Here is a 15607-nt window from a genome sequence, read left to right as displayed (position 1 = left end):
AAAGTATTGATAATAAACCCCCAGCAAAGATCAGAGAAAAACCAGGTTACCAGATTAAACAGAACCAACTCAGTTTTGTCTCTTGAATGCAAGGCTGATACCCAGGCCTTCATTTTATTTCAGGGCAGATCAGTTAAGTTAAAATCAATAAACTTAACATTAGCTGATCTTCTCATAACTGTGTGGTCCAGGTTCATGCATTAAACATATCAATCAATCAAAATTGACGTACTAAACTCTATGTTTAACAGAATCAATTAAACAAAGGCATTACAGCACCTTAAAAAAATTCCTATTCCTGCACTCTTAAAATTGAAGACATTTGCCATATAAAACCAGCATGGTGGGTCTGGTTGCCTTCACTATATTGGACAGATTTGTTCTGCAACAACAAGGAAAATTAAAGATTCCCTCTGATAATAATAATAAAGGATAATAATGAATCAATAAAATTATAATAATAAATGCCTCCATTGAAAAAAATTAAAGGGCAGATTACCAATTTTTCTGTTGTTGAAGCACCTATCAGCATATTGATTATAAACGAACAAATGTGTATACATGACTTTGGGAACAAACAGCAATACGCATTCAAAGGAAACAAGAAAAGAAACCCAGAATTACAGTAGCTACTTCTCTTGCTTCAGACATATAAGCAGGTATATTTCTATTCAATTCAATTCAGTAAATTTATATAGCGCTCTTTCACAACACTTGTCATCTTAAGGCACTTTACAGTTCACCAGATTATACAGTCAAATTGATTCAAAGTTTTTTATCTAAGGAAAACCAGTTGATTGCTTCGACTCATTGACTTGAAGGCAGTCTCTCACACTGAGCATGCTTGTAGCGACAGCGGAGAGGAAAAACTCCCTTTTAACAGGAAGAAACCTGAACCAGACTCAGTGTGAGCGGCCATCTGCCGAGGCCGACTGGGGTTCAAGGAGACAAAAGCAGAGATACAAAAAGAAGCAGAGATACAAAAAGCAACTGTCAAGCAGCTCCACAGGCGGCCCCGTCCAGGAAACACACAGCCAGGCAGACGAGCTCTGAGCCAGCTCCCATGTCAGAGGATGAAAGAGAGGATATACAGCTAGTCACAGTCGGAGAAACAGGACTACTCTGGAAAACAGACCAAGCTCCAACATCTATAAACAAAGGTGTTGATGGCAGCAGCATAGCTGATATTTCTCTCCAGGATGGTGTCTCAGCAAAACAGGAACAGATGACAGCTCCATTTCTTTAGGTATTCCTTTACCAGCTTTAAACACTTCAATAATTTTTTCATATACTATCTAAACTTAACTAAAATAAGATTATTTTTAATGGAGTGAATCATTATGTTTTGAAAGACTATAAAAGTAACGAGTTTAGCTCAAACGCACAGGGGTGGGAATACCTGTACAAGTGCTCAATGGATGGGGAGTGAAAACCAGGGTCTCATGTGTAAAGTTACTGCCTTTATTTATCTGCCGGCTGCACACAATAAATAACAGAGACAATAAAAAGCGTACAGTGTCATAAGAAGCGTGGGTGATTTACTGGCGATCATGTTTCATGTTCCAGCGGTGGAGGTTCACTCCCACGGGAGAGAAAGCTGTTTTGTAAACACACAAATGCTGCCGCTGCTGATGCTGACGCATATTTGAATATTTATGAGCCTTTAGGGTTTCTCCAAACGTCAAAAGATCTTCTCCTTTTACGTCCAAATGTAACGACTGTTGGGAGTGTGAAACCTGAGTTTGCAGAGAAACTCAGGAAGGCAGAAAATTAACAAGGTTATTCTTTCCTTATGTGGATGTCATGATCTTTCTTTTTTTGACACTTTATTTTCTTTCATATGAAGAGAAATTTATGCCTTTGTTGTTCTTTTTTTCAGCCTCTACCATTTCCAAAGAGTAGAGTGTCTGTGCAACTATATTATTTTTGCACAGCATTGATTGGGATGGATAAATTGTTGCTGTTTCTGATTTTAAATTTTTTAGTCCAGCAGATGAGATGTTCTTTAACATCATTAAATTGTGACCTATTGGAATTTAGGAAGCAGGCACACATCCAAATCTTTTCTGTCAGCCTGTGCAGCTTTCTAGAAAATCCAAATACGAAGGGAATCAGTGCAACGCGCTCAATAACGTTAAAATATTCACAGTTATATAGGGGGGAAAAAAACAGTAAGAAAAACAAGCACTCACTGTGAGGCACTTTTTTGGCCATTGTGCACTAAGGAGGAAAATAAATGTGAAGTGTTAGAAATAATTGCAGAGGTCCTGGTCATATATAAATTTAATAAGTTTAGCGATCCATGGAATGCTGAAGGGCGGTCAGACGTTCTTGTCTTCAATTTGCTCTCTGAGATCTTCTCTCTTTGGTGTTTTAAGGTTAGAATGGAATTAAAGTCCCTCGAGTAAGGTATGATTCTGTCACTGCGGTTTCCTCCGAGTTTACTAGAAAACCCTCCTAAGAAAAGCATGTGAAAGGTGTTCTTATCAGATACCTGAACTACTTCGTGGTTTCCTGTTGATGCAGAGAAGCAGCAGCTCTACTCCTTACCTTAGAGCCCAGGCAGCTCGTTTCCATGCCTTGTTTCTGGTCTCCTCGCTGTGGTTAAGGGTTGAAAGCACAGATAGAGTGGTATATATTCATGTTTTTACTAAGCTTTTTTTCCTCACTACCAAAGAGCAAAGCTCCACCAATATTAATGCAGACGGCTACATTCCATCTCTCCATCTGCTGCTCCATCCGACCAGTTTCTTTAACAACACCCCAAAATTCCTCCTGACTTAATGGGAGCTGTCAACCATAGCCTCAGACTTAAGATGAGCTGCTAACTTTATTCTTGACCTCTTTTTTACCCTTCACTCCACGTTAAAAACCCTGGCTTTAAAGCATCAACAGAACCTCATCATCTGAGACTCTGGTGACATTTTTTGCCATGGACACCTAATAAAAAAGAATGGGTTATGAGGAGCAGCTATGGTAAACTCCAACATGCTGCGGTGAAAAATAAAGCCCGGCTGTGTGTAGTGAACGCCCACACAGCTCTCACTCTATAGAAACAAGAAGGCTCATAAAATGGATGTCTGCAACCCTTACTCCCTCAGCACCTCCAACAAAATACATCCTGACATGGTTCTAAGCTCTAAAAAAGAGTCATAAAATGTTTGGGATGGATGGATGGTCTGATGCACTGGATCTCTTCAATTCACTCTTTAACAGTTTGTACAAGATGCAGACGTCCTCGTTCTTCTTTTATCTCATACTAATGTAATTAAACCATAGCGTCTCATTTTGGATGAATTAATAATGTAAATAATCATAAAAAATCTCAAAAATCCAAGATATTTTTGAATCATATTGCATTTTATTGTTTTTACTCCCTTACTCCCTTTATTTGTGTTTCGATCCCAATTTTTTCTGAGGGGAGAAGGGGGGGTTATTGGGTTATTGGGATCAAAAAGGCACAATCCCTAATGTTAGCAATTGAGCAAAATTGTAGAGATAACAATAACCCATCGATTGTTCGAATGGGTATAACACATCTACAGATGGAATCGAACTAATTGGTGGCCAGGTTGATGCACAGTTGTTGCTGCATTAAGAATAAATACGGTAGAAATGTAAAAAAGGCAAAACAATTATTTTCAAAAGCTCAAAACTGTTTAATGTAAATGTCAAATGTATCTAAGATAACCTTCTTACATTTTATGTCTTGCTGAACCAAGATAAATGCAAATGAAAGCATGAAATGAACAGATTGAAATGAGCAACAGCTCCTGTTTAAAAGATTAACCTGCCGATGAAGGAATTAATCAATGCTCATATGTTACTAAATTACTTTATAAATATTGTCCTCTGGTCTGATCCAATAAAGTTCTGTGCGTTGATGATGTGTCGAGCGTTCTTGGCTGTGCTGCTATTTCTGTGGATTGCATTATTGTCACAGGTCAGCGAAGGGCTCTGTGTCCGCTGCTGCAGGCAGTCTGTGACTGCTGATGCAAGGGGATTTGGGAGTAATGAATGTTACAACAAACTCCACCGTCATCTCAATTTTTTTGCTGGGCCAGTCTACGAAGGGATCTCTGGGGAATAGACTTTATTTGACCTTCTTTTTTTTAGACAAGCACCTGCTGTCAAGCCAGAAAGTTCAGGAAAACTTTTTTCCCCCTTTTTTTTTATGTGGACACACTAAACAGGTAAAAAATGAAAATATTTGTATCTACTTCTTGATCTGAATTAATCAATTATGAGGAAATAAATGCATTCCTGGCACTATCCCCTTTTTATATCCTTGGATCTTCAGTGGGGAGATGTGTTTGGCTCTAATTAGACGAGATGAACTCTATGGGAAGCTCGGTGAAAAAATAATAAAGTGATTCTAAGGGAGGCAGTGTGTGCTGGCCTATAAGTACCCTGCCATGTGAACAGTTTGAAAATAAACAGAACATGCGGGGGAAAAGGTTGGTAGAGTGTCCACAAAGGCCTACTTAATTACAAACTAAACTTTAACCCACATCCCTTTCACTCCATCTGCTTCTGCCCACAGAACATCCAAAAACAGAGATAGCCGCCTGATCGTTTTTACAGCCTGGGATTTTATTTTATTTTTATAACTGGCCAAGCTCATAAGATAAGTCATTAATATCAGAACAGGTTGAGGGATTATTTCCGAAAGCAAGGTGAATACCCACAGGATCCAGCAAATATATGACATTCTTTTCACCCATGAGGCAACAATCGACCAATCTGAGAAAGAAGACGGAAGAAAATCCCTTTGTGTCCGCGAGGAAGACACCAAACAAAAACCAGAGGTGTGGATCATGTGGAAACAGATCAGAGGTTAAGGATGGGATCTTTCCTTCTGGTGGGAAAAGCAAATTGTTTGTGGAGCTTCTGGTCTTGGTAACCATGACACAGGGGAGCGTCTTGTTTCCAACCCGTAGAGAGGTATGGGACCCCATAAGGTCCTCACAGTTCTGCCCATTTGAGTGTCTCTGAGGGTTTCATTGTGTGTGATGAAAGGGGAGGGATATGAACCTGCATTTTTTCATCTTGGTTTCTTGCTCTCTGTTGGCTAGCTGTGACATTTTAAAAGCCACTGATGCAAAAATTGAAGACTATAAGAACCTTCTGTCTGGACTCTCTATCCCAGATTGGCACCTGCTGCAGATGGTAGCTCTTTACTGTAGGAGCTTTTGTTGTAATGCAGATGTATTGTCTTATTCGTGTCCCTGTCAAATGCAGCTCTCCACCTGCTTATCTTTGCTTTTCTCAGAGGTTTGAATTTACATAATGCCCCTCAATGCACCAAAAAGAACAGGGATGGAGGAAAGGGAGAAAGTGTCACGGTTTGTTTTGTTCCTTTCTCACATGGTTGCCGGGAACATTGCCTTTGCTAACGTGTGGGTGAAAAAAGTTCAGGAGTTGAGGCAGAGCATGGCTAAGTCTCATGATACCCACCTGACATCCCTCCCTTTCTCCCTCTGTCTCAGTTTCAGAGTTAGTTGGGAGTCATTTACCATCCATGCCCCTCTGGGACTCTATTCACATTCTCATCACATCTCTCATGAACCCCTTTCTATAATGGGACCTCTTTTGTATTTAGACTTAAATACACTGTAAATCATGGTGGCGTCTGGCGCAAATCAAGCACATTCATCATGAGCTTGCTATTTTGTAGAGTCCTGCTGGTGGTCAATCACGTGCACACATGCTGAATATGAGATGTAGTCTCAGTTAAGTGTTATTTTAGAGAAGTAGGTGGGAAAAGTGTTTCTCAGCTGACGTAAAAAAAAAAGAAAAAAAAAAAAGATTTTTTTGTACCGGAGTCATTGGGGGAAAAAAAAGCTTATGGTGATGTTGTCTGTTTTTTATGTTTGCCTAATCTAGAATAATTTAATATAAAGAAAACAATTATTTCACTTTCAAAACGTTTCTCAAAGGCTGGGCTAATTTGAAGTAATTTAGCATAGCTTTCTTATGGCCAGCAGGGGGCATCATTTTCTTAAGAAAATTTTTTTCTTTAACATATTTGTTGTTCTATTTGCTATTTGAACTTTACTTCAGAGCATGTAGGTATTTAGAAATTCTGATACCACATAGTGTAAACGTCATGGTGTACTTTTCAGAACAACATGATGTATTTTTAAGCGTCAGGCCTACAGTGAGCTCATGTCTTCTGGGAGCGAGGTTTTACCGTTTACCGATTGAATCTTTTTTTGTAAACATTTTCTAAACTGTTTTGTCCTTTTGTATGTCAAATTATTACCATGCATTATTGTATTTTTCGTTTCCTCCTGTTCAAAGAGAGGTGTTACTTTCTACCATTACCATATACTTGTTCAGGATGAGCGATTGCTGCAACATTAACAACTATGGGTCTGTTCAATTTAGTCTACCTTGACAAGGTCCTTCAAGGGTCATCAAAATAAGAAGGCCGTAAGAGTTTGGCTGTGAATAAGAACAGGTCCAGCATTCTGCGGGCTTCACCGTCCCTCAGCGTCTCTCTGTCAAGCAACCGTGATAGTTGACACACAAAGTAGGCAAAGAATGGTGCCGAACCTCTTGCTCCTCTTTAGTCTGCTTATTTCTTCAGCAGCAGTGCTGTTGTTGCAGATATCAGATTTGTAGTCCCCACACTGCACAGATATAAATAGAATAGAATAGAATGGAATAGAATAGAAAATCCCTTTATTGTCCCACAAAGGGGAAATTGTGGTCTTGCAGGACCAAAAGCATTACGGCAAAATTAAACATGTATAGAAATAATAGAATAAGTAACAGAGTTTAGAAATAAATAAAATAAAATACTGTACTCTACTTTTACAAATATAAACACTATGCAGTCACCCAAAGAATGTCACCCATTTAATGTCACCTAAACCCAATTTACACAGGGACAGATAAAACCTTTTTCAATAAACCAAACATTACCCACCACATATCGGACTCATTAACAGTTAAAATAACCATTTCTATGATTATAAGACAAAATTATTCACATCCTTGAATTTTCTTAAACTGACTTAAAATAATATTCACCACTTTTCGGTGCCATTTCTCTTATTTCCTCTGAGCATAGGGCAGCCAGCTCATGGGATACCCTAGTCTTCAGAGGTCTCATCTGTCCTGTCCTTCCAACCGGAAGAAAAGAAGGCTGCATATGAAGGAGAATGAATCCGACCAGACCACAGCGCTGCCCTGTGATGTAATCGGCTGACGAATCTAGCCTTCGGAGGATGTAGCCGCCGGATCCGAACACACCCCATATGATACCAGCATGCCTTCCCTAAAAAAAATTATTTATTTAACAGTTTTAACATTTTTATTAAATCAGACTTTAGAAATCCTGTTTGAATAAATTTGGTCGACTTGTTTTGCATTTGGATTAAAATCGATTCTCAAAAACGGAAAATAAATTAGGCAGGACTTTCTTATTCGTGATGACATGTTGTGAATTGCAATCTTCCCTTCATTCGTTCATGCCAGGATGGTCCACATTCCCTGTGTTCATTGGGGGAGAAGCAGAGTGCACCCTGGACATGCTGCCACATGGTTACAGGACAACACAGAGACACAAGACCATACCCAAACAACATAAACACAAGGGGAAATTTTGATTACTTTGCCTAACTATATATTTATTCAACTGTGCATGCACAGGGCAAACATGCCAGATCTATGTGGAACTTTCTTATTCTTGTTCTGCTCCTTTAGGCAGCACCTAAATTGCCACTATTGAATTCAGATGAACTCAAATATATATGGAATGAGTATGACTATGACTTGGATGACTGAGAATCTTCCAACATATTATACTGATCCATATTTCCAAGGGGTGAGGAAATCATGACAGAAAACTAAAGGGTACACTTTCTATTTTAATTTTCTATTTTTATACATATTATACATTGAAATCAAATGACACGGTAAGATCGTCTTATGTGCAATTTGTACAGAAAAAAAAAAATTCCTGCCAGTTCCCGTATTTATTTCCAAGACATACAATTCAATAATCCCATTTCATGAAATGCTCCATCAGCATTGAAATTTGTGCAGGCCCTTTTGGCACATTACTGAAATTCTTAAGAGTCTGCCAACATGTACTGGACAGACTGGTTAGGAATAGTTTAGCTGATTTAACTAAAACTTTAACGAGCAAAAACCAAACTAAACTGGATCACATAAGTTAGATCTTGTGTTTAATTCCAAATATATCTCAGGTTGAGCTAAAATGATCCAACATGTACTGATGGCTGCTGGGTATCACTGTTCCCTCTGTGGTTTAACATGCTGACATTGGTAGTTTTGTCCAATAATAAAAAAAATGCTGCGGTTAAAGATACCAGAAGGCCTAAAGTATTCTGCTGATCTTTCCTTCCTTGTGCCACCAGCCCCCAGCCTCAGGAATGCACCAGAATGGGAAGGGAAACAGGAAATGCTTTTGTCTCCCCACAGCACTTCATTCTGTATGAGTGCAATATATTAAAATACATATTAACATTATATATATATAGATATAAATCATTCTATCAACTCACTATTGTTTGGACAGTTAAAAATTACAGTTAAAGCAAAGACATCAGAGCAGCTCTGACGTATATCATTGCCAAAGTGCGATCCATGTGGACAGCTTGTAACAAATTCAGGAATATTGAATGCTGCTGGTATTTCCTCCCTTAAACCTCTGAAATGTGCCCTATTGTACTTGGAGTGTGTGCGGGACAGCGGTCAGCTTAGCACCATTACTTCCTGTCCAGCTGTTCCTGCTGTCACTGCTTATGAGTGGACGTCTGTATCTTCTCATCGGAGACATGCTGCCTAGGCATTTGCTCACTCACACATTCCCAATTTGCAGCCTGGCTCTAAATCCCGCAGCACAACAGTATGTATTTTCGCTGGGGGGGTTACATTTGTGTTAAGCTCAGTTGGAGCCTGTTTCTGTGTATCTTTCTTTGAGTCTTAGTATAGGCAAGTGTAATGGATCCTTCTTTGGGTGTAATAACACTCTATTTTCACCCATGTGTGCTAGCAGCAGGGGATTTCCATTTTAGAGGATACTTTTACCAAATTCTGAAAAACATCTATATCACATAGCCGTAGTGGTATTTAGAACTGGAGGTTTTCTTAACTATTAAGATTTCTGCTCTGTGCAAAAGAATTGAATGAAGTACAGATAAAGGAAATGAAAAGCAAAAAAGTTGCTTCTATGGGTGTAGATTTGCAAAACATTAGAGCAATCGCAGTCATACTAAACAACATTTCCGTTTCAAATTCCAAACTCAAATTTCAATCTAAACTGCCTGGTTGTAGTCAATAATTTACTGCTGCAGCTCAGTGACTTCTCATGGAGTAGTTTTCTGTAATGATTGCTGGAAACTTTGGCATACCTAAAATCATAAAGGTGTTTTTGCAGTACTGGTTTGAATGTTTTTCAAGATGGACTTAGAAAACATTGCATTAAATGAGGTGAAACTTTTTATGAAAGTCCAAGGACTCCTGGTTTAGATCCAGCTGTGTGAAGGCAGGTTTTGTCCACGGCTCACAGAGGCTATTAAATGTTAAAGAAACAGGCGCTAAAATGCAGCCTCATTATAGCTTCCTTCAGATGTCACATCAATATTGTATATGATCTCATACAGGAGGGTTTGTCTGAAAAAAGAAGATGTGAAACAAACAATACTCTCTAAACAAGGATCAAACCAAAACTAAAAATATTTTTTGGGAAACTAAAAGCATAAAAAAATGATATGGTGAATTTGTAAACAAATTAAAAAGAAAGTCGTGTTCATATTATTGTAGTTCCGTTAATGTAAAAAGAATTTGCCCATTTTAATTATTAAATAAAAAAAGAATTTCCAGCTTTCTTCTGGACGTGATGAAATAAAATAAAAAGACATTTATTTTGTTCTCACGTTTTTTTTCTATTAAATTCTTGCTGTATTTAGCAAAGAATTTAATATGTAAATGTTAATGTTAAATAAAAGCATTTCTGAGTGGATTCAAGTTTACTTTTAAGTAAGAGCCACACAATGGATTTAGCATTATCAGCTATCAAATTAAAGAAAAATCAGAAGTGAAAAATACGTTTTCAATTGTATGAAGATTCTTGAAAACGTAAGAGTTTGCATCTGCATCAACCACCTGATGCAGATCCAGTGTTTTGGACGCGCCCGTTCTAAGCCACAGACATTTTAACGGTATTTTAAAGTTGGCCAATACTTAAAAAAAAAAAAAAACATTCTTTGTATTTATTTTAGCCCATAGGTGTCATCCACATTGGGACTAAATAAAGATGTAAAAAGCCAGCTTTGTTTAGCACATGTTATCAACCCAGAACACCTTTCAGCAACATTTCAACATCAGTAGACATCTTAATGTAGGCATGCTTTCATTTTCAATCACATTTTTTTTTTTTTTTTTTTTATTTTAGACAGAAGGCAACATCATCTTTTCTCTCTCTACTGAAAAGAAGTTTGCTCAGGGGCAATACAGTTATAGTACAAACCCTCAGCTTTTCTTTCATCTTGTGAGTGTTGCATTTAAAGCCATCCCCGAAACAGTTTAGTTCCCTCCTGGATGAAAGTGCCAGAGTCGTCACACAAGGTAGAAAGTTCTTCAGGATCCAACATGTCAACTTAGCCTTAACCCATAAGAGCTTATTACCAAAAATCAATTAGTCTACATGTCTGTATGGACTGCCTTATGTGTTGCTCAGAGTACATCTGGATTAACTGTCGTCTCCTTTCTGTTTCTCTTCCAGGAGGCATTTGTGGAACTGTACGACAGACAAAAGGAGTCCATTCTGAGCTGCTACTGGCCGTCCATCAAGACGGTCTTTGGCCTTGCTGCGCTCGGGGCGGCAAGCATCACCATCGGGGCGTACCTTGCACAAAAGTGACAGTCTCTCTCTCTCTGTATCCCTCTGACTCCATCCGTTTACTTTTATTTCTCATCGCCCTTCTCCTCTCTTTTCCTTTTTTTCCTTGTGCCTACTGTTTTCAAAGACGCCCCTGACCCCCTCAGAGACAACCTTCCGACTGAATCCGGCTCTCTTCAAAGCCTCTTTGTGAAAAGTTCTGTTCCTCTTGCCCCCTTCTGTCAGAACAGACACAACTCAGAAAACAGCAAAGGGAACCAGAGGTGCAGCCCAAGGATGCATCTGAGGTGTGAGCACACTAACCCGAGTGAACCGAGGAGGAACAAGGAGTGCATGTCTTTTTCTTTTTTTTCCTGCCTGCTTCTGTGCGACTTTAGAGCATGATCGTTTGAATGGTAAAGTATAGACACAGTATGCAAGGGTGGAACCTGTATAAGGAGGGCTTGGTCATGAAGAAGCAGCAGCAGCAGAAACCCCCTCACTAGGACCATGGATCCTGTAGGAGCTGCGGACTCCAGTTACCTCCCTACAGCCGTCATTCAAAGCACTTCTTTTGCAGAACAGCTGCTCTGAACGTGTAATGGAAACAGCTCACTGCAGCCAGCACAGCGTGTGTCTACTGTTTTCACTCCTCACACTGCTCAGGTGAACACATTGCACCATTATACACCCTCTCTCTTTCTCTCTCTCTGGGTCTGTAATGGAGGAAAAGAAGGCCTGAGCTCCGCTCGGCTGAGAGCTCCTTGATTTTTGTGTTTGGCTTTATTTCTCTTGCATGGCAAACCAAATGGGGAGGTTTTTGTTTGTGTGTGTGTGTGTGTGTTTTTTTACAAGGAGTATAAAATAAAGATTGAAGGTATGTTGCCAAGCGTCCTGGGAGGAACATGGAGCTGAGTGCACAGAGAGAATGAGTTAGAGGTAGCCTACAATAAATGTTGCTTTCTGCAGCCTCTGCTATAACAGGACAATTTTAAGACCACATTCCTCAAGCAGTGTAATGTGAAGGAGACCAACCCCCCCGTCTGTTCATTTTCTAGCTTTTACTATTAGCACAAACAATTCAGAGTTTGTGGCCCGACTGTCGACACGTGCGTCCTCCAGTTGCTGCAGTAATGAATCCGTTCTGACACTGACAGCTGTTGACGTGGACTGAGAAATCTGGTGCGGCCACGTGTGACCGGGTGGAAATCGTGTCAGCAGCATTTCAGCCCCCGCCACCCCCTTGTCCAGCTTCTGAAAAAACATTGATTTTGTTTTCCTTTCAACCTATTTTATTGATGTTCGTCTTGTGTTACAGTCTGATGGAAAAAAAAAAAAGTCTTGAAAAATATTTTTGTTGTTTGCAACCTCATAGGTTTTAAATGGAGAGGGGAGTTTAATTTTCTGTCTTAGAAAGTCTCCAAAGTCTGTGTTGCATGGAAGAAAGTCAGACTTAACAGATTAGACGCTCATGATGTGTAACCGTATTTATAACAAAGCTACAGAGAAGAAATAACAACGAATAAAGCTACAACTCTTTAATTTATTTCAAGGTACAAGACTTTCAGAATTAAACTAGTCACTTTTATCTTCCTTCTTCTATGAAATCACACTGTAAACTACATACTTTCCTGGCTGCTAATATAACAATGTGTAGAAATGAATCTTTTTTTGTTGCGTTGATCTTCGGCTTTGAGGCTGCTATACTGTCAAGATTATAATTTTTCCTCACAGCTTAAACTGCCACAAATTTACAGTGTACATGTGTAGAGAGCTGGAAACCAAAGTAAACTAGTAATGATCCAATTCAAAATGCATCATACATGGAGCACAGTGCCATGCAAAAGGGTTTTTCACAGGTATTGTGTTTTTTTTGTGGGAATTTAGGCTAGATAAAGACTAAGTGGTGCACAGTTATAAAGTAGAAAGAACAGGATCCATAGCTTTCAAATTATTTTTATGAAAAATAAAACATACCTTTTGAAATCCCGATAAAATCACAAACAGTCCTCATTGCATTAACTTAAAATGCAAGGTGTATGGCCTAGAACTGCAATTCTACTGGCAGATTTGGTCGACCACCTACGCTGAAAGGTTGGGCAATAAGAGCATTCATTAAAGAAACAGTCCAGCCTCTTATGTTAACAACGCAAACGTCCCCATAGTTCATTTAGGAGGATCTGTAAACAGGACAGCTTTGGTGTGCTCTCTACAAAGCTGGCCTTTAAGAGATGAAGGAGGCCATTGTTTCAAGTAAGGTGTGAGAAGCATGTAGGAAACACAGCAAAGATACGGATGACGGTAATCTGGACAGATGAGGACGTAAATGACCTTTGTAGCCTGTGTGAAAATTGTTGCATGTCACAGAAAAATACTTTGAGTTTGGTGATCTGGAAAGAAAAGAGGTTGAGACTGGGTGGGTTTTATATTAAGGCAGAAAATTAACAGTGTGAATTTCTTCCCTGTTGTAAAAAAAAAATGTGTTGGTAGCATCATGCTGTGGGCTCTGCCTCCTTTATTGGGGTTAATTTCAATCTGACTGAGCGTTAGCTCAATTTGTAAGAGAGAAAGAGTCAAATTGAGGTTTTAGAGACCTGCAGCTCCAACCGCAGCACGCTTTGAAAACCATGCATCACTTTCCTTTCACTTCCCAATTTGGCACTATTTTGGTGAACCTTTAATATCATCTCTCCGTAAAGAAGTGGCTGAAACCAATCAAAATATGGAGAGTCATTTTGCAAGGCACTGTGGCTTCAGCTCCCTGAGAGGTTTCTGTGTGGTGTAACCGTGCTATTACCGCTTCACTTTCGTCAGCTTCGTGCTCACACAATAACTAACGTGTAAAATGTCAAACGCCAGACCTAAAACTCCTCTTTTTATTAACACAGCTCCCAAAGTTTATTTGGGAGTTTGTGTGAAACAAGAGGCAATTCCTGCACAGGAATATGAAGAACTTAACAGCAATATAGTCATTTTTATATCCTGTGCGCATATATGAATGTAGCACTCTTGTTGCTGTACTGTTTCACTGTCTATACTCTATACAAAAACCTGTAGCACTTATTAAAAGAAAACAGAAAGTGAATTGTGTTCCTGTTGTTTACTGCTATATCCACAATAAGCTAGTGGGATCTTATTGTTCCTAATAAATCTGATTTCTCCAGCAGATGCCGTCTTGAGCTCTGTTTTGTGTCTGTCTTTATTGATTCTCGGTCGCCTCTCAGAAAGTCAACAAGGCATGGAGAGAGTAAGAGCAGCTCAAAGGTGAAGAGCGGCGGATCAGCTACATTCTTTTGATTATCTGTTACATCTATCAGAGCCCTGTGTGAGCCTGATCATGTCAAGGCGACAGTCTCCTTGTGAAGGACTGTGCAGCAGCAGCAGCAGACATCAAAGCTGTCCCCAAACACTGCTGCATTTGTCATCCTTCCCCTCCTCAGCTGCTAAACACCAGAGTATTGAACCCCCTCACCCATATAAATGCCCCCAGGCCAGGTTTTTGTACGCCTTCTTGCCTCTGCTCTGATCACACTTGTCTTGAAAGGCTGAGGCCCTCTCGCTGCTCGCTGGATCATGATGCAGTGAAAACTAATGTTGAAAGAGCCGAGTGGGCGCAAGAAAATGAGGGCCAAGTAGCAGAGACTGGAAAAGCAGGGATGGGTGTGTGTGCAGCAATATCCCAGAGGATACCAACTGCAGAGTAAAGTTCATTTGGAGTGAAGACGCCCTCCATCCCTCCTCCTCCTCCTCTCCAGCTCGCACCATGCATATAAAATGCATGACTCGCCCTGAAAACGAATTTTAAATCAGGTCTTGGACTTTCAAAAGCGAGTCCGGTGTGGGTGTGGATTGGGAATTTGTAGGTATAGAAAGTGAGAAAGATGGGCATTGAAGAGGAGGAAGAGGATGAAGATGTGGGGTTGAAGCCCCCCCTTCCCCTCCATCCCCTCCTTCTGCTTTAGGGCTACAAGGTGCGAAGGAGGTTTTCCCAGAGCTGCATATCACAGGGGAGAATAGGAGATCAAAGCAGATTGTCAAGAGGAAGCCTGGTCCTGTTTTACCCCTCATTTGGTAGTCCATCTGATCTTCGCTCCCTCCTCAAATTAACAGCCTTAAAAACTTCCTGTGAAAATCTCTTTAAATTGATTTAACAACTAGGAAACCATTAAAATAATGCTGAACTGTAAATATTGTAAGAAAAGAACCTTACACCAGGATGGGAACAGCTTACAGGGGTGGACTTAGCTGCTGAAGGTGTGTACTACAGTGTCACCTTGTGGATGATGATATACAAACACATAATATTTATTTGGATTAACTTCTATGCATTTTAGCAGCCCTGAAGTAGTGAATTGCAGAGGACAAATTTACCCACAGAACAATAATAGGAAAAATCCTTTCTTTAACCCAACAATTCAAATATAATTTGTTAGGTTTTGGCAAAAAAAAAAAAGAGAAAAAATATTGAGCGTTTATCAACCACAGTTTGGCAAATTATGAGTCACCGATTCCTGGACTGAAACATCTTTAGGACTGTGTGCTATGAGTAAGGCTGATAGCTCAACAGCTTGACTGCTTAGCTGTCAGTAGCTGGCGAAGCATCGACTCCATCAGAGAATCTTTATCTCTTGATACAGTAATCTGCAGGACAGAGCCGACTGGGGATGAGTCTGTGTGGGGTGTCTGCCAGCTGAAGCTGCCTGGCATCAACACCCAAGATGTGTTCAAGCTATGAAAGAATAGGAAACTCTG

The 15607-nt window shown here is 39.8% G+C and overlaps 1 protein-coding gene across 1 annotated transcript in view; it reads left to right on the top strand.

Moving 5' to 3' along the window:
* Window positions 1-14034, top strand: part of bcl2b (BCL2 apoptosis regulator b) — a 41834-nt gene extending 27800 nt beyond the window's left edge. The window contains exon 2 of the mRNA XM_038303791.1: window positions 10760-14034. Within this exon, the coding sequence (XP_038159719.1) occupies window positions 10760-10897 (138 nt within the window). The 3' untranslated portion in view covers window positions 10898-14034. The remainder of the gene's footprint in view (window positions 1-10759) is intronic.
* The last annotated feature ends 1573 nt before the right edge of the window (window positions 14035-15607 follow it).

Source organism: Cyprinodon tularosa, unplaced genomic scaffold (assembly GCF_016077235.1).
Source record: "Cyprinodon tularosa strain WSP-4 unplaced genomic scaffold, ASM1607723v1 ctg52, whole genome shotgun sequence".
NCBI classification, from domain to species: domain Eukaryota; kingdom Metazoa; phylum Chordata; class Actinopteri; order Cyprinodontiformes; family Cyprinodontidae; genus Cyprinodon; species Cyprinodon tularosa.
This window is presented reverse-complemented; position numbering and strand designations above follow the sequence as displayed.